The sequence below is a fragment of the Schistocerca cancellata genome, chromosome 8 (assembly GCF_023864275.1).
Source record: "Schistocerca cancellata isolate TAMUIC-IGC-003103 chromosome 8, iqSchCanc2.1, whole genome shotgun sequence".
Classification (NCBI taxonomy): domain Eukaryota; kingdom Metazoa; phylum Arthropoda; class Insecta; order Orthoptera; family Acrididae; genus Schistocerca; species Schistocerca cancellata.
The window spans coordinates 199,782,366-199,803,050 of NC_064633.1; the positions used below are offsets into that span (position 1 = coordinate 199,782,366).

A 20,685-nucleotide genomic window follows, 5' to 3' on the forward strand; every position below is an offset into this window, starting at 1 on the left:
CAAGGTAGATAATGTGCCGTATAGGCAAGATTACTTATTTTAAAAAAAATAATAATAATAAAAATTTGCACCTGAGAAACATGTCTGTAATGGAAAAAGAGTTCTGTGTCTCAGAACAGTTGATCAGAATTCATACAATACAGTGTAAAAACAATACAAAGAAATAAGTAACAATTGACATGGAAACATACCTAAAAGAAGAAACAAAAACCTCTCTCCTAAGAGTCACTGCAGAACTTCATAGTTCCAAGGAGAAACAGTCTACAGAAGAAATTGAATGGTATTGATCATGTGTAAGTGAAGGAGCGTAATTTCATAGTAAATGTGTATTAGGAGACAGGACATGTGGTGTGATACAGGCTTGTGCTTATTCAGCAGCAGTTGAACAATAGGCAGTTCGGTCTGTCAGAGATCAGAATCTTTTTTTCTGCAGATTCCTTGTAAAAGAGGAAAACCAGGCTGAAAAGGGCATACTGGTTAAGTTCTCTCCAGGGCTGCGGTGTTAATAAATGTAACATCGTTTAAAAGTACAAGAGGCAACTTCACAGAAAACAATGACCCTCAATTCACTCAGGAGAAATAGTATTTGTAAAAATTACGTTTTATTGTGAGGAAAGACAGAAGAGGATAGTATTAACCGTATGAAAATGTGACACCATCCTTGAGGTGTGGGGTTATATAGATTGATCGTCCCATTGAATATCAATGAACATGACACCCTACACATATGCAAACCTAAGTAAAATTTCAAGCTAATCAGGGGCCTGATGAAGCGAAAATACACAACAGAATCATCAAAATGACCAAATGATAGACTGACAGAAAAATACTGACACTATAACTCACCTGTAAGACATTGCTGTGTAAAAGTTTTACTACACATTGATATTTATGCCAATGGTTATTTATGAGCTTGGGTGGATCCACTACAGAACATGGTATATCACTACCCTTACACTTGGTTAAGTATTCTTCTGTTCTGGGAGTTGTAATTTGACATTGGCAGGTAGTGTGAAATGTAGTACCTGGAATGGTCCATCACAGAGCCACAGAAATATCTTATTTCTGTCCATTTTGACAGCAGTTTGTTGTAACATCACATCATTTCCTACTTGATATAATGGCATCGCTGCATTCTTTCAACTGTGGAGCTGTTGCCTCCTTGTCACAGCTGCTTTGTTCTGCTGAACTCTCTTCCAAATAAATTTTAGTCTTTTGGTAAGTTGTTCATTTTGTTGCAACTTATTCCAGGTGACAACACCTCAATCTCAGAAGGGGAATGCATTTGGCAATTATGAAATAAAGACCTTATAGGCAGTCAAACCTGTGGTCTTATCTACCGTGATGATGTACAATAAAATCACATATGGCCATGGGCGACCGTAGTATGAGCATGAACTGTTCATGTAAAACAACATTTTGACAACATTTTTTGCACATGTTCAACACTACCATTACTCTTAGGGTGAAATGGTACAATTCTTCAGTCAACAGACCTGTACCATAGATTAGACATAAAGTTTGTCTCTTGGTCAGTTATAATGGCATCTGGACTCCCAACTGGTAGTACTAAATGAGCCATGAACGTTTTCACAACTTTCTTAGTGGTCATGTTTACAGTCAGCCTCATTAAAAGTTAGTGGAAGAAATGGTCAGTGATAAGGTGAAACATACATATGTTATTTTTAGCCGTTATGCAAAATGGTCCCACTATATTGAGGACTATAATTTCAAAATGTGCTGCTGCCTGAGATAAAGTTGGAAGAGGTGCATTTGATCTTTGTCCTTTTGCTCTCCCAGTATGAGGTAGACAATTTTGAATGCATTCTCTACATCTTCTTTTCATTGTGGCCACCAGTACTGACCTACATTGTGCATTTATGTGGTGCTTTCCCAGTGCGACATGCCTGTATGCTGTTGTGGCATTGTTGCAGTGTGCGCTTGTAGATAGTCATTGGAACCACAATCCGTTCTCCGACAAGTGTTGTTGCCTATAAAACTTCATCTCTTGTAATAAAATCCAGTGAGGTAGATGATTTCCTACACTCAGCATTGAATTCTTGTGCCCTTTTTAATTCCTCAATAAGCCTGTCATCTCACTTGCGGATTCTTACTTTTTCTACTCAAAGTGTCTACATTCCAATTTAATATGTCAAATGTGTTTGACTATGTAGACACAGTCACCAAGTTTTCAGGTCCACCTAACTAGAGTGCCATTGGGCTCTTTTAAATTGAATAACCATTAATACCTGTGGAGAAAAGAGAACTACCTGTATGAATATCAAGAGCTCATGTGGAAAACCGGTTCTAAGCAAAGAAGGGAAAGCAGAACGGTGGAAGGAGTATGTAGAGGGTCTATACAAGGGTGATGTACTTGAGGGTAATATTATGGAAATAGGACGTAGATGAAGATGCAATGGGAGATATAATACTGTGTGAAGAATTTGACAGAGAACTGAAAGATCTAAGTCAAAACAAGGCCACAGGAGTAGACAGCATTCCATTACTACTACTGATAGCCTTGAGAGAGTCAACCATGACAAAACTCTACCATCTGGTGAGAAGATGTGTGTGACAGGTAAAATACCCTCATACTTCAAAAAGAATATAATAATTACAATCCCAAAGAAAGCAGGTGTTGACAGGTGTGAACATTACTGAACTATCAGCTCAATAAGTCACGGCTGCAAAATAAAGATATTAATTTTGAACAGACGAATGGAAAAACTGGTAGAAGCCGACCGTGGGGCAGATCAGTTTGGATTCCGTACAAATGTTGGTCCCCATGAGGCAATACTGACCCTACGACTTATATTAGAAGAGAGATTAAGGAAAGGCAAACCTTCTTTTCTAACATTTGTAGACTCAGAAAAAGCTTTTGACAATGTGGACTGGAATATTCTATTTCAAATTCTGAAGGTGACGAGTCAAATATATGGAGCAAAAGGCCATTCACAATTTGTACAGAAACCAGATAGCAGTTACACAAGTCAAAGGGCATGAAAGGGAAGCAGTGGTTGGGAAGAGAGTGATCCCCAATGTTATTCAATCTGTATATTGAGCAAGCAGTGAAGGAAACAAAAGAAAATTTTGGAGTAGGAATTAAAATCCATGGAGAAGAAATTAAAACTTTTGAGGTTTGCTGATGACATTGTAATTCTATCAGAGACAGCAAAGAACCTGGAAGAACAATTGAACGTCATGGACAGTGTCTTGAAAGGAGTATATAAGATGAAAATCAACAAAAGCAAAACATGGTCAAAGTAGAGAGGATATAAAATGTAGACTGGAAATGGCAAGGAAAGCATTTCGGAAGAAGAGAAATTTGTTAACATCAAGTATAGATTTAAGTGTTAGGAAGTCCTTCCTGAAAGCATTCGTATGGAGTGTAGCCATGTATGGAAGTGAAACATGGACGATAAATAGTTTGGACAAGAAGAGAATAGAAGCTTTCGAAATGTGGTGCTACAGAAGAATGCTGAAGATTAGATGGGTAGATCATGTAACTAATGAGGAGGTACTGAATGGATTTGGGGAGAAGAGGAATTTGTGGCACAACTTGACTAGAAGAAGGGATCGGTTGGTAGTACATGTTCTGAGGCATCAAGGGATCACCAATTTAGTATTGGAGGGAAGCGTGGAGGGTAAAAATCATAGAGGGAGACCAAGGAATGAATAGATGAAGTAGATTCAGAAGGATGTAGGTTGCAGTAGTCACTCAGAGATGAAGAAGCTTGCAGAGGATAGAGTAGCATGGAGAGCTGCATCAAACCAGTCTTTAGGCTGAAGACCATAACAACCACCACCATTGCAAGGCAGCATGATCAGTAGTTATCATAAATCTCATCCATGTATGTAACACAGAAAGTAACAAGTGCCAGAAGTCCTTTGTCTGTACTACTTAAATTTTACTGAGCTTGATTCAGCTGACACGATGTGTAACCAAGTTGTTTTTCTTCACCATCTTGTATTGGACTCAATACACAGCCTGCAGCAGAGTCACTACCATCTCATACAAAATAAAAGGTTGCTTAAAATCCAGTTAACCTATACAGGTGAAATTCTAAGAATTTCTTTCAATTTTAAAATGGCCTTCTCACAGTCTTTGACCACACAGAAGGTGTTTCCATCTTTATTAATTTTGTGAGAAGTTCCTTGGGTGCTCAATAGTTCTCCATGAAATGTTGATAATTATTTGCTAAACCAAGTAACAGTTGCAATTCTTTAGCTTTTCTCAGTGCTGGAAAATCTTTCCCTGTGTCCATTAACCTTCAGCGTAGTCTTACACCATCTGCTGAAATTATATGGCTTAGATACTGCATTTCTGACTGCGCGCAACTGCAGTTTTCCAATTTAAAATTTAGATTAATGTCACTAACACAACCCCAAAAAAGAATTGTCATCCAGGTAAACTGGACAGATGAGCAGCTTTAAACTCCTTAAAAGTCAGAAGCATTTCTTGTGCAAAGGGCATCCTTAGTTTTTTGCTATGCCAGAAGAGAAAGCCTACCTTTTCCCAATCTTTATAGTTACTGGAATTTGTTGGTAACTGTATCACATATCTAAGGTGGTGAAAAACTTGCTTTTTCCAAGGTGATCCAAAGTGTCATTGAAAGAGGTGATAGGTATCCAGTGTTGTGACCGTATTACGTGCACTCATGCAAATGTGGTAAGCCTTTGTTCGCTTACTTGTTTCCTTGGTGACTATCACTGTTGGTGAAGCCCGGAGACTGATGGAAGTTTGAATTACTCTAGCTTCTAGTAAATCTGAAATATTTTCTCCACTATTGGCTGCAAGTGAGCAGGGTACAATAATCATGATCTGCCTTACGCAGGTGCTCAAGTTATAATTTCCTCTTTGGTAGACAGTATAACTGAGATGTAATTTATGTAAATTGTTCTTTGAGTCTGTTTGTTTTGTTGGTATGATTTTATGTCATCAGCATTTAGATCGTACACTCTAACGAATGTGATATACCAGGAATTTTAAAATCTCTATGCTTATTGCCAAAATTGTACCCTCTTCTGACATACTCATTCGAGGTAAATCATGCTTCTTATTTTGCTACTTTCCATCCAAAACTTCATTTCTTGTTAGTGGATCCAATAAGAAAATGTTTGCTCATAAAAAATCTTTCTTCTTCTCTGTCTTTAGGATTTTTTCTGTACTGCCAGATATTTTCTCGGCTTTGTTTAACGATACAATACTGTGGAGTACTGTTTAGCTGGTTGTCAAAATGTGGCCATTTGTTCTGTCTCCCCTCATCTCCAAGAAGCAGAAACATTGTCAAAAGTATGGAAATTTTCCCCAAGTTGCACTTTCCTGTGTGTGAAAGTTAACCATGCCGTGAATATGGCACAGGAAATCGTTACCAAAAATGACATTGGAATAACTGTAATACTTCCACACTAATTTGAATTTGAACTGGTGCTTCCGTACATCTGATTCCGCATTTTGTGAACCTATTGGGGATTTACTTTTTTCCCCAGTTCACTCTGCCTGAGTGCATCCTATATTTCTTACTTGATTTGCTTTGCAGGTGGGATTGTGGGACAATGAGGGAACTAATCCCGTACCCATTTCCTGTATTCACATTCGTATGTGCAGTTCCTCAAGCACCATGGTAACCTGGTTCACTGAGTGTTGTTATAAAGTCGGACAGTTCGCTCTATGTGTCTGATCTTTTTACATCCTTCTACTGTAGACACATGCCGATTGCAACTTTAGGTGCCTTTTGACTTGAGCATTTCCAACAACTGCAGCATACATTGTCCTTAAAATGCATGCCTCGTTGGGTTTGATCTGTGGGGGGGGGGGGGGGGGGGGGTCAAAATATTTGCTAGGCCTCCTTGCGTAGAAACGTGAATTGTGTAGCCTCCCATATGGTCGCACTTTGAATGATGACCACCAAATCCTAAGTTTTGGTGTAGGGTGGAAAGCTTGTCTCACTATAGTAACTAAGACTATGCTTACCACCAGTCTGTCCTGACAGTGGCTACAATGGACTATGTACAAAAATTGGCCTGTGTAAACATTGAGAGTTTGTATTGGCATTGATGACCATGCAGTTGAGCGCCCCACAAAACAATCTTCATCATCCAATCTGCCCACTTGTCTTTTTGCAAGGACGTCAGATTTCTTGATATTTCTCAACACTTCCACGAAAATATGTAAGTGTGACCTCCTGGCGACTTAAGGATGGGGAAACTTTGTAAGAAACTGTGGACACCTTTGCCTGGTTTAGCTGTGAAGGTGGGAACAAGCAAATCCATTGAAACCCCAATTTGGTCTTTTCACGTAATAGTAGACATTGATAATAACGGAAGATGTAAACATAATTGCCATTTTATTTCAGAATCAAATTGTTTCAAGTCATATTTAATCAATAGTTGCAATGGTAAAAATGCTAGAAATAATAAAGAAGCATCTGTTTAGTTGAAATTGAAACAGTCCTTTACAGTGCAATATTTTTTTCTTTGGATATACTTCCAAATTATCTTGGAGATAGTAACTGATATAATACCAATATGTGGTAATCAGTAGTGCAAAGTTATCTTTAAAGTTGTTGGGAAAATTGCATCACATCTTTTTTTATTTAGTAAAATAATGTGCCTTGTTCATATTTTGCCCCTCCTGCCCTCGTCCTCGCACACAATTATGTTTTTAGTTAATTATGTAACTTTATTGCACTCCAGTTGTTGCTATAGTGTTATATTGTTTCTACATTTTAAAATTGATTGTACATTATAGATGAAAAATCTTCATGTAATCTACCATCATGTAGTTGGTCAGTAGTTGTCTTTACATGATTTATTTTCTTATGAACAGATGCAGTTATCATTATTAATAATACTATATAAGGCATAGCACTTATAACCAAGTGTTTTTAAAAAATGTGTCGTTTTTATTATTGCAGGAAATGTGGACCACTAACAAAGAATCATGTCCGCACTCCTCGTGCTCACCAGCTGAGCTCTCTTGCACCCAAACCTGCTCAGACTCTCCTCGAGCTGCGTGATGCAGCATTTCCCATGCTGCAGGCATTGGGACCATCCTTGCATCATGACCCTGTACTGATGTATAAGGTGCTGAGGATTTCAAAAGTTGCTCTTGGAGAGGTAAGTTAACTGTGACAGATAATTTGGAAAGAAAGTTCATTGATGTGCCCTTTGCACACTGTAGTGCACTTGACATACATCAGCCACTATACAAAAATTGTTTTTGCTAGGAATAAGTCCCTTTCTCATTTAGTTGTGTACAGGTACTGACAGAATTTTATAAAAATGTTCAACCATTTCAGTTCTGATAAGGGGAATGATTGTAATTTGTTACGCAAGAAACATAACAGTAAGCATTCCATGTTAAATGTGTGTGTGTGTGTGTTTGTGTGTGTGTGTGTGTGTGTGTTAATGTATTGACCATTTCTTGATGGGTGGTAATGTTCCTTTGTTAATGCAAACAGTGATTGTGATTGTAGTACTTTGCCGAGATGTGATTTGGAGCAATTGAGATGAAGTTGTGTAGGTACTCTTGAGATTGAAAATGGAGTTCTAAGTGTAATGAGAGCATAGCACAGTTTTCATTTCTGTCCTCTCATTGAAAGACTTCAACGGAAAGGCAAACTCATTGTCGTGAAAACAGTTGAGATCTGCAACAGTTTAATTACAATGAATGACGTGCAACAGTAGAAAACCTGCTATCTGGTAGTATCCACAATCTTATTACAAATAACCATGTAAACCAGTAACTAGGAAGTTCCATTTAAATCACCAGTCATGGCTGGTTTCCGGTTTGACGTGGAATGCCTAATAGTGGAAGCCCATTGTGTACTGCATAAGATGGGCCACTGGGCAGGGTTGGCGTATAAGCCAACACGTGTGTTATGTGAAGACTTGAAGGATGAACATGTGTTCCAGTTGATGAGCCAACAAGTGCCACGGGCATAAAGTGCGGAGTGGACACCGAGCAAATTGTGAGTGAGTGTGTGCTCTGATGCACTGATTGATGAGCCCTTCCTCCTTAAGAATGAGATGATGGAGCCATCTTGATAATAGCTGAGTACCCTGTATACCCTTCCCTCTTTGGAATAAAGATGGGAGGGTCATTGTAGGGTTGCAGCATCGTGTGCTGGGACAAAGAAGCTGCCTCCTATCTTACTCTTAGGGAGAGATGGCGGTGCCCTTTCAATGGCGAAAATATCCACATGGAAGATGTACCATTCTTGGGTTTATGCAGGGCGTGGGGAGATCATGATGGCTGTGACCCTGTCCCTGTCATCCTGAACCTGAGGTTTTGAAATGGGCTCTGATAGTATTGTGGATGGCACAGATGTGGCCACGAACAGGGGGAAACAGTGAAGAAGTACCAGAGGAGTCTACTGTAGATGATGTAGGGGTGGGCCCAACGTAAGGAATGAGGAACAATGGTTCCCACAAGAAGATTGGGGGGGGGGGGCTGGAGCTTTACAAAAAAGGAACTTCGCTGGTTTATCCAGAGGTGGCTGAGCTGAAGCCACTCCAGTGACAGTGGCTGGACACCTCCGGTTGCCCCTGCAACTACTGAAAAGGCTGCTGCCCCTTTCAGGAACCACGAACCACACGTTTGTCTGGCCTCTCAACAGATATTCCTCCGTTGTGGTTGCATCTGTATCGCTGAGGCACGCAAGCCTCCCCACCAACGGCAAGGTCCATGGTTAAATGATAGCAAATAGACAGTCGAGCTGAGTCTTGTCTAAACTTGGTATGTAGGATTGGCTATAGCAAGACCTTTTTAGATGACATTATAGCTGGTGATGAGTCCATGCTTTTTTTTATGATTGGAACTCTGAATGGGTTAATGAATCATATGACGGACTGAAAAAAGTGCTCTTTCATAAATTTAGCATGAAGTTGATATCAGTATGTGATGCGCTTCACAAATAATTTATATGTGTATGTAAAAGTGTAAATAAGATGTATTATCAGGGGATATTTAGATGTTTGGCAACTCATACCCTACATCTTCACCAAAACATATTTACCTGAGATTTTTTTCTGTGCTGTAAGAAAATAACCCAGCTCATTCACTAGTTTGTCAGTGAATATTGATTGTTGCACTATTCACTTTATTCACCAGACGTGTTTGTTACCTTCATGTTATTTTTTCTGTTCAAAACTGAAAATGCACCTAAGAATTCTGTGTTCAACTTGTTGTCAAGATATAGCAACCAACTTGAGACATTTTCAAAAGGATACTTGGAGGCCAGAAAGAGATTTAAAACTCACATTTAGTGATCAAATTTTGAGTAAATGAATTACTTGTTTCAGTGTGCTGCAGATGGCCAGCCTCCAAAAGAGAATTCATCGGACGGTTTATATTATGACGTGATAACACTCCTGGATGAAGTTATACTACCATCACTGTCATACATGGAATGTAACTGTTGCATTGCAGAGGAAGTGTGGAATGTAGTGAAACTATACCCATATCAGTTCAGGTAGCAGTTGTTCACTAGTATGATTCGATTAATAGAATCTTACACATTTTATTTGAAAATTATGCTTAATGTTGTTCTGAAACCACAGGTACTGCTTGTACAGTCGATGGAAAAATGAAACCTATAAGTCTCATGCAAAACTCTCTGCGTAAACGACGGTGATGAACTAAAGAAGATAAAATCTTTGATGAAACGCGTGAGCAAGGAAAATATTAAACCTGTTGGAAGATCAATTGGAAAGCTGACTCATTGTGCACCGGGGTATTTCTTTGACTATGTATGTATGCGGTATAAACCTACTTATTTGTTGAAGTAAAATAATATGGATTTTTTTCAAAATTGAAAAGTTACATCGTTTCTCTTTCCTCCCCCCCCCCCCCCCCCCCCCCCCCATATTGCATTTTATTTACTTGGATAGGAACAGAAATGTTAGGATGTAATTTTCAAATCCCTTTATAATATTTCATAAAGTATGTGTACAGGAAAATTTGATTTGGAGTGCTATGATATCCGATATTCCAGTTCTTTTCACTTAATGTCATGTGTAAATATAATTCTCATCAACTTTCATCTGAAAATTATAATTTGAGTACTAATTAAACAAAAGGTTTGTAGATATAGCTGCCATTGATTTAAATCAGATTTAATTGTATGCTGCTACTGAATTTGTCAAATGCAGTTTAAGGCATTATAAGAGTAATAAAATGCCAACAGCCCATTAACTCTCTGAAAAGAGCTTTTATATTCCATAGTGAACGATGTGGCAGGGTGATAAGATACTTGAATGGCATTTGAGATACCATTGGTTCAAGTCCCTAGCTTAGCTTCTACTTGAAATTATTATATAATTTGGTCGATAAATAATCAACTCACCAAGCGGTGGCAGTAATAAACACATATAGAAGTTAAGCTTGGAGCCAGTGGCTCCTACTGGCAGAAGTGTTGTTAGGGAAGGAAGAGGAAGAAGGAAAAGGTCTGATGAGGTTTAGGAAAAGGTGTAGAGTTAAGAAAAGTTGACGAGTACCCCAGTTCGTGAGATACGTATTGGACTGGCTGGTTGTTAGAAACTGCTCCAAATTAGATTTGAAAACCTGAGAGCATAAATGTTGAAGATAACATAATAAACAAGACAGAGATAACTGACAAAAAAAACATGCATGGGTTAATAAGAGGTGAAACTTAAGTGCATTATAGATGATAGAGGAGGGGGTAGGGGAAAAAAATAAAAGGTGCAGAAAACTAAAAGAACGTGAATAAAGGCATTCAGTAAAACCCTGATTTTACATTCTCACATTTTATGTCTTCGGAATTTTTATATTAATTTTTTTCGGCCTCATCGGAAGTCCTGTTCTCTCGATACAATGCTTTTTTCCTGTCATTAATGATTTTGTGTTACAATATTTCCCGCATTTTCTGTTTTCCTTGGCATTATCACGACCTTTAATATTGATTTTGATACAGATTTCTGCAAAAGGTGCATCATATTCATCCCCAAAGTCAGTCTTGGAACAAAGAAGAAAATGCAGACTACAGTAAAACCCCGTATTAACAAACCCCCTTTTAAGGAAATCCACTTTAAAGGAATACTTTCATTGGTCCCGGCGGATAACGCCATAAAACAGTGTTCCTGAAATTCGGTTTAATGAATCGCGCTTTCTTTTAAATCCTGCTTTTAAGGAATACGTGTGTTACAATTCACAATTAAAATACGGTCTGCAGCTGCACTTCTTGTTTTCGGACATTAAATCGTAACGTTAGGCTTTTGATCATTTGCATTCTTAAAATTGATGTCCCGCGTTAGCATTCTTATATTGGTCTCATATCGATAGTTGTAAAGTTATCGAGATTGGTGAATGTTAAACTGATCATTAGAAAACACAATTCTTTTGCACTATCGCGCTCCAGCTGTCGTGTCTGACACTATAAAGTGAAAGCATTAAATATATACTGTGGTTGTGTAGTCTACTTAACAATAGTGTTTTTGTACGTGTAATATGGCCAGCAAATGAAGAAAACTGACGATACAGCAGAAGCTGACAATTATTCAGGATTTTGAAGAGAATCGCAATACCTGTATGAAATTATGCGACGTTGCAAAGAAGTACGATTTGGCACCATCATCTTTGTGCGGAATAATAAAAAATATGGAGGCTTTATTAACTTTAGAAGCACATGGTTCATGTTCAACAGAAAGGAAGAATATTCGTGAGTCGTCTTTCAAAGCCGTAGAAACTGCTCTTTTAGACTGGTTTCAGGAAATAAGAGCCACAAATATTCCCATAAGTGGTAATTTGGTGTGTGAGAAGGCCCGAGAAATTTCACTGAGGATGGGATATGAGAACTTCAGTGCATTTAACAGCTGGCTAGATCATTAAATAAATAAATAAAAAAAAAAAAAAACACAATCTCTCAACCCAAAATTTAAGTGGAGAAAGTGTGTCTGTGGACAGTGAAAGTGTGGAACATTGGAAAAGTTATACTTTGCCATGTCTGATTCAAGGGTATGATTCCAAAAATATTTTTAATGCCGATGAGACTGGTGTATTTTATAACCTCCTTCCATCTAAAACACTTTCAATTAAGGGTGAAAAATGTCATGAGGGACAAAAAAGTAAAGAGAGAATGACAGCATTGTTGTGCGTGAACAATGACAGAAGTGAAAAGTTGCAATATGAGTTTAACAAAAATGCCTGGATGACGACAGATATTTTTATAAGGTTTCTGAGGAGCTTGGACAAGATGGGCGCAGCGGGAAGAAAAATTGTACTTATCCTAGATAGATACCCTGCTCATCCCAAAGATACCTCATTTTTAGGAAATATAAATTTTGTGTATCTTTCTGCTAACTGCACAAGTCACTTGCAACCACTGGACTTACACATAATCAATTCAGTTAAGGCTAGATATAGAATGGCTCTAGTGCAGAAATCAGTTTCATTCTTGCAGAGGAAGCAAGTTATGAAATTGAATATTTATAGGCCATGCATATTTTTGTTGCCACCTGGAATTCAGTCACACAGCAGACTGTCATAAACTGCTTTGCAAATGCTGGCTGTGGTGCAACACGTTTGTGGAGGACGATATCCCTGAAGAAGATTGGAATGTTACAGATGTTCCTGAGACTGTGACATTCCAAGAGTTTATTTCGTGTGATGATAATGTACTTACTTCTACACCCACTATGCTCATGAGTGAGCTGTTTGCTGCTGATATTGGTGAAAAAACTGCAATTGGTGGTGACAGTGGTGGTGACGAGGATGATGATGATGAAGACGTGGACGTGGACTCACCAACACCAAGTTTTTCTGCAGCTGTGGAAGGACTTGAGACTGCTAGAAGGTATTTCTCATCCTTCGTTGTGAATGAGTCAGTTCTTAACCGTATTAATCAGCTGGAACAACAACTTCTATAAGTACGCTGTGCTGGAAGGAAGTAGCAGACTACTCTTCTAGATTTTTTTCAGAAATAAAGACAGTATAGCAGCTTTATTCATTATTGTGATATCTAATTCATTGAGTGCCATTAGCTAAATAAAATTTTCTCCTTTTAAATCAAGATTACTTTTGATGTGACCTAACATCCAAAATATCTGGGGGGAAAAAAGTATTATAAATATATCGAGTAGTTTTAAATTTGCCAAGAAACATTTTCATGTTCACTGTATTTTTGTATGCAGCACAAGGTGAGTTTGTGATTATGGAGTATTTATATGGCCTAAATAGCCTAGGTTCCAGTTTTGATTCTGGAACACTTATTTGCAGTGCATTTTGACCTAAACCCTTATTTGAGGAAAACCCTCTTTTAAGGAACAAATTTTTTGGGCCCCTGAGATTCGTTAAAAAGGGGTTTTACTGTATATGCAGAGTTATTGATCGTGTAATGTAGTGTTAGCACGGTAAGCAAGATTTTGATTGTTAATGTGTTGGGTCACGACCATCTGTGTTATAGGTTTGCAGTGTTTGGAAGGTGGGAAAGTATGCTAAGTCACTGTATTACAACAGCTTCAATATAGTTTCACAAGTCATTTATATAAAAACACCCCTTTTAAAGATGGCTGTATCTACAATGGACCTTGAAGAATCGTTGTTACTCCTGCGTGAAGTATGCTAATCTGTACTAGGCATGCTGTCTTAGGTTGCTACGGCCTGATGCCAGATGTAAACAGTCCTTCTCAAGATGCTCTGTAACATGATGACAATTTCCACCTTCTTCCTCACCCAGGACATACCTGAAATGAGTGAACTGCTTGTTGGCAACTAGCTGTAGATTTCATGCCCATTTTTCTCTGTTTATGAAGACTGCCAACTTTTGTGTTTTAACAAATATTGTTTTACAAGTTTTATTTGCCAAAATGTTATAATGATTATCAATTGTAAGTCTCTCATTAGGACATAAATATCTTTTTAATGTGGTTTCATGAAAGACCTTTACTTCTGTGTTTTATTTACACAATTGGACATGATCAAAACTAAAAGAGGAATTAACGGGTACCTTTGTATGTGCCTGCAGTCACCCACGGCTTCTGTGACTCGTGCTAATATTATATACTGCGAAGAAACAAGTAGAGCTAATTGCAGTTGGAAAGGAACAAAATTAATTATTGCAAATTTTTTAAACAGGCAAAATTTAAATTGTTTTAATTTCACATTTTGAATTATATAGAGAGAATGACAGTAACAGTAATTTATTCATTTTGCTTGCTGTTTTTCCTATGCATTCCTGTATTTTACACTTTCTTGTATTTTGCTTTTCGTCGTCCTCTTAACCTTCACAATATCCCGGTCAGACACCCGTACTCCACCTGTACCCATTATTCTACCCTTTGGCTCCCATCCCCATCACGGCCCCTGCAGTAAGAAAAACTTGGCCAATGCACCCTCCTACCACCACCTACACCAGCCCTGTAACTGGCAAAAGCATATATTATCAGAGAGACCACTTGTGAAATGACATTTTGTGTACCAGCTGTCATGTAAACACTGTTTACCTATCTACATTGGTGTGACTACCACCAATTTATCAGTTAACAAAGAATGGACATTGACTGAGGGTGTATACTGGCAACACACAATACTGTGTTGCTGAGCATGCTGTATGACATGATGGTAATGACCTAGATGCCTGTTTCACTGCACATGCCTCCTGGAGAACCCTGACACCAGTGTCTCAGAACCAGTGTCTGGATGGTTAGACACTGGACTCGCATTCGGGAGGACGACGGTTCAATCCCATGTCCGGCCATACTGATTTAGGTTTTCCGTGATTTCCCTAAATCACTCCAGGCAAATGCCGGCATGGTTCCTCTGAAAGGGCACGGCCGACTTCCTTCCCTAATCCGATGAGACCGATGACCTCGCTGTCTGGTCTCCTTCCCCAAAAACAACCCAACCCAGTGTCTGGAACTATCATTACAACATATCCTTGGTTCTCATCACCTACCGGGCCTACATTTGTGTTAAAAATGCACTTGGTTTTCTGTTTTTTTTAACTTTTTTTTACTGCACGTTCTTTTGTCAGTAATCACTGTCTTTCTTATTACTCTATCTCCCATCTGTAAGGTTTTTAATTCTCACCCAGTGCCGTCCCCAACAATCACCCTTTCCTACTCATCCCCTCTTGATAAGTCAACCCTGAACTGGGTTCTGGGTGACTTTTCCATAGCTCTCCCCATCTCTCCCGCCAGTCATCCTCCTTCATCCCTCTTCCTTCTCCTTCATCCCTTCTGCCAGAAAAAGGAACTAACAGATCAAAAAGCATGCACTTTAAACATTTATATGTGTTTTCTCCTGCCACTGCTTAGTCAGTAGGTTTTTTTTATCTAACAAATTAAACTATATTTTCAAAAACTGATTATTTTCATTGATATATTAAACTTTCCTTGGTTACATTAATTCTCTCTTGTGTTAAATGCCAGGATTTATTCGTTGAAGTGCATAGAAGATCCAAATTCTGAAATAAAACTGTGCAGCTGAACGTAATATCTCCAGTTTTGGAATTTGTTTGATTTGGGTGTGCAGCCTTCCATGTCTCATCACTCACTTCTTTTACCTCCTACAGTCAACTCTAATAATGAAGTAATGTAGCCCAGTTACTTTTTCATTGACTCCTGCCGTGTTTATCCTCCTGAAAATATCCTGAATGAACAGTGTGCTTAATAATTGTTTTATGCAAGTGTCCAACATTTTATTTGTACTAGCATACATTCCCTTGGAATTCTTTTTCTGTGTTGGACATCCATAACCATCCGTTCTTCTTTGCACACCAAGCTAAAGATCAAAGGAGGCAAGCTATTATTTCTTCACTCTTTGTTTGCTCCTCTTCCCAACATTTATTTGTTAAATGTAATTTTTGGATTGTGGATATCAATTCAAATAACTACATATGATATGTAAATGCTAAGAAGTATTTAATAGTTTTTAGTATTTTGAATACAATTGATTTTTCCACAGATGCTGATGCAGATACAAATATATGACAATCTTATCACACCTATAGTTGATTCTCTAAAGTACCTGACGAGTCTTTCTTACGATGTCCTTGGTTACTGCCTTGTGGAGTCCCTCTCTAGTGCAGATCGAGAACATTTCAAGCATGATGGAACTTCAATTTCTCTCTGGCTTCAGAGCCTCTCTTCCTTCTGTGGGGCCATTTTTAAAAAGTATAACATAGAACTAACTGGGCTCTTACAATATGTTGCTAATCAACTGAAAGCTCAAAAGAGGTGAGTGCAAATGTAGAAGTTGCTGTTGTGTGTGTTTTTCCTGCATACAGAATTGTAAAATTATAAAACATTAGTTGTTATTCCAAAAACCATAACTTGCTTCATGTAACATGTGCCATGTTTTAATGTGCTATGAGCAGTATAATTTGTTAGATCACGTAGAATAGAGGATAGCCACATGTGAATGTGATACTTTTAATGTTATTAACACAATAATTTTTATTTGCATTTACAGTCTGGACTTGTTAATACTAAAGGAGGTAGTGCAAAAGATGGCAGGTATAGAGGCTGCAGAGGAAATGACACCTCAACAGTTAGAAGCTATGGCAGGTGGAGAACTACTCAAAGGAGAGGTAAAAATAATTATATAGTAGACAAGGCAAGAAGCCATGCAGTGAAGTTGTCACTTAAATTCGATAGTTATTGACTTAAGATTTTCTGGTGTGCAATTTTAAATAATACTTTCACATTTTATTCTCAGTAATTTCCTAAAATTGAGGCCATTTCATTGTTTATTGAACATTTTGTTATGAAATAAAAATGTTTATTATTGTAGTGTATAAAAGATAGACCTCAGTTAAACGGTAGTGGACGTAATGTATTTTACGCAAGTATTCGTTAGAAGTCTATGCAAACTACAAATGAAATACCTTATCAGAAAGTTCTAATTTTCTAGCACCTCTTTAAATGGAATTAGATTTAAGCAAGAATGACAGGAAAAGGAAATACAACAGTATGAAAAATACATTTTATCAGATAGTAAAGTGATAGACACAGTGACCTGGCCACAAAGTGTAAATATTCAGCTTAGGGAACGGCTTTAATGTCATTATCTCCATCTGTGTTAATGAAACATATCTCAACTTTCTTTGTTTTGTTGATGATGAGCTGCTTAGGAAAGTTGAAGATGCTGACTGAATGGAAAGAAGTAGCAAAAATGGTCTGAAATGCTTTTGGAAAAGTCCATAAAGTTAAAAAAATCACTTGTTTAAATCTTTATAGTAGTTTGGTTTTCATTAAGGGCAGTACAACATAGAATTTGAAAGCAAAAACTGAAGGAGACTAAGGGCTGATTGTATAAAGCATGTAACCTTAGATTAAGACAGAAAATGACCATAGATCAAAATTAACGTGGAAAACTGCATTGTATAAACATCAATCCTAGATCATATTGCTGTGAAGTCTGATCATATTTGACTGGCAAAAATTCAAAGTCAGGCTCAGCTCTAATTGTCAGTTTATTGTGTAGTGGCTCTATGATTCCCCGCTTTCGTTATTAGCAGGTATCATTTGGAATAATAAAAGAGTTGTTATTAACACAAAAAATGACAAGTAAATATGTGACTACTCAATTTTCATGCCGCTGATGGTCAAAATACTTTGTTTCAATCGGGGACTCTAGTATAAGGAAATTACTGGCTATCATTTGCACTTAACGATCAATCTCATAACCGCTCTTGGGAGACGACTCGTAATTTATGTGATTAGTTCAGAGGCATTTTATAGGTGACTTAGCAGCAGAGTAAGAAAGAAAAATTCGAAATATTTGCAGGGAACGTATGGGAATTTTGACAGCAGCCAATAATGATTCAACATCACTTACATGTTTTCTCTTTCGGCCCAAGTAGCAGTAACTGCAGTTTGTATTAAATTGTTAACTACTGAACACATCCCTAAACTTCTGTGACAATTCCATGTGCATTGATAAAGAGAACATAAGCAAGCGTGTTGAAGTACACAAACCGTATAACTATGTTTCATTCATTTTGGTGGCTCAGAGGTTGCATTCTGAACTGCCGTGCAGAAGATCGCATGTTTGACCCCATGTCAATTCTTAAATTTTTTTTTTTTTTTTTTTTTTTACACCCCACTGTACCATACCGTTGAATTGATACCATACTCTCCGTTTTCTGAACATTCTGGACCACTGTTGGTCAAAATTCGCAATGTGAATGTCATGGTTTCCTTTCATTTACTTTACTAACATCTGAACATTCAGATGTGTCCACAGAGGACAATGACGACAAGATCCAGTGAGCTCCTCGCACTTGCTGCGAAAGGGTGAACCCACTCTTGGAGTTAAATAATAAGTTATTTAAGCTGAGGTTTCGTTTGGAGAAAAGTAATTCAGAGCAGTTGGAACTGAAGCTCAGAGACTATCTGATGAAACCACTCAAAAGAAACCAAGTGCTGACCGTAATGTGCCTATTGCTGTTAACCTTAAGATTTTACATCACAGGAACCTTTCAAATAGTGGTTGGTGATTCGTTTAAAGCAGACATAGCAACAGCTTGCAGAGCTGTCCATAAGGTATCATCCTTACGAGAGAATTAAAGTCAACAGCAACTTCTCTCCATGCCTTTACCTTGCTGGCCATACTGACTTTATCTGTTTTTTTGCTCTCAGTGATATCTTTATACTGGTCCAACTCAATTTACAGAAGCAAATCTTTTCCATATTGAGAAAAGTTTGCCAATCACTCCTTTTTCTGTTTATTTGCTCATGGTTATACCTTCGTTAATTAATACTGCGTAGCTATAATGTACGATAATATCTTCCATCGAAGCACAGTAATCGTGTCAATATCTGATCTGTGTTGTCAAGCATGTTACGTGCTACCTAAGATCAAATCTGAATGTGCTTCAGTGGATCCAAGTTTAGTGTTATACAATAGACCTGAGTCCTGAACATAGTTGACTTTCTGATCAGTTCACTTTCTCACCTAACGCCAAATTTGATCTCCTGTCAGCAACATTTATACATTTGGCTTTAAGTGAACAATAAAATGTTACTGTTTGGAATCACTAATAGAGACAAAAACAGAAAACTAAATTGTGGAATGGAAGATGAAATTGTTACTCTTATGAAAAAGATTTGGAGGTGGACTAGACATGTAGCCAGATGAAATGATGTATGGTAGATGTACCAAGGAAGTTGTGTACTGGACTCTTTAAGAGAAAAGATTGAGGTGACAACCTAATCAGAGATGGATAACTGAGATTACAAATCATGCAGGAGTACATGGAATGTGTATCATTTAAGATCATAATGCATTGAGAGGTCAAGACGAGGTTATTTCCTTTCCCCCAAGCAGTTAATAGCAGTAAATACCCTATGGTTTCTGCTACTGCTCCTTTTGCTTTTGTGGTAGTGGTAATTTTGATGACCATATTACACACACACACACACACACACACACCACACACACACACACACACACACACACACACACTTGATTTGCTTGCTCTATGCTGCCTTGGCTCTGACTGTGTCTAGGTTTACTGTGGACAATCTTAAAATTGGGCCATAGTTCAATTAAGCTGCTCATTATTTTGTTAATGAACACTCTACCATTGTCAGGATAAACCTTTACGAATTTGTGATCTCCATCTGGTTGCGACTGGAAGTCTATGAGATCAACTTGACATCTGCGATTTAGCTCTTTGAACAGCATTGGCTTCGCTACTATTCCTTTTTTCTTATCTTTTTGCTTTTGTAAACAAGGCTCACACAATCTAAGATAAATTTTGACATCTCTGTATGTCGTATGACAGAACATTGACTTAAAGCATTTCAGCATTTGGTCGCATCCACTGTGGCCAGTCATTACGTGGGAATCATGCAGAATATCTTAATAGTTCTTCATCATCAACATAGTATTTAATCTTATCTTCTTCAGTTACAGATTGTATTAATTTGGTTACTCCATTCACCTCCAACACTCATATCTCTTCAAAAACTTATCGTCGTTGCCGTCCCTCTTTCATCCAGATTTTAGTGATTTAGCCTTGCTGATAAGTGACTTGTACTTTTCTCTGTCGTTGAAGACAGAATTGTAACTGAGATTTCCCCATTCCACTCAAAGATGTTTGTAGAACTTCACTGATTCCACAATAGCTGCACTGAAGTGAAACGTAACTGCACTATTATTAACCACAACTGCACTACTGTTAGCCCTTACTGTACTGCTGTATCGCATAAAAATAACAAGCTGACAACAATTACGTGCATGGTAGAGTTGTTGGACGCGCTGTTAATAACCCAGGAGCAGCGATGGTACACCTTCACTTGTGGATAATATGCTACTGTGCACTTTCACCTGCCGAGTACAGTGATGGTTCACCTGCACTAGTGGATGTGTGTTTTTCAGTTTATCATAAGCTCTCACTAGAGTGGCCGGCATGAAAGTAGAGGTCACGGCCACTGCCTGCAGGGGCTGCGGGCTGTGATTTGCACGCCTTTTGGCTTTGTTGCCGTGTAAGTGCCATTAGCAGTGCGGTAGGACAGAGCAGCTGAAAGCTCAGTGTTACCGTGCTATATAGAGTGTTCACGTTTGATGTCAGTGTCTTACTGCCTTTAGAAAGGTGCTTTGACGTGTGTTCAGTGGTAAACAACAATGCAGGAGCAACAGCCTACTACTCCTTCGGTCATTGTGCGTAAAGGGCAGAGAGACATTTGTAAACAATCGAAAATTACCATATCGAATGT

General features: G+C 38.1%; 1 protein-coding gene across 1 annotated transcript in view; it reads left to right on the plus strand.

Moving 5' to 3' along the window:
* LOC126094939 (THO complex subunit 2) overlaps positions 1-20,685 on the plus strand; it is a 313,848-nt gene that overhangs the window by 103,095 nt on the left and 190,068 nt on the right. Inside the window, 6 exon segments of the mRNA XM_049909587.1 lie at positions 6,918-7,119; positions 9,307-9,476; positions 9,565-9,617; positions 9,620-9,753; positions 15,926-16,197; positions 16,433-16,550. Of these exon segments, the coding sequence (XP_049765544.1) occupies positions 6,918-7,119; positions 9,307-9,476; positions 9,565-9,617; positions 9,620-9,753; positions 15,926-16,197; positions 16,433-16,550 (949 nt within the window).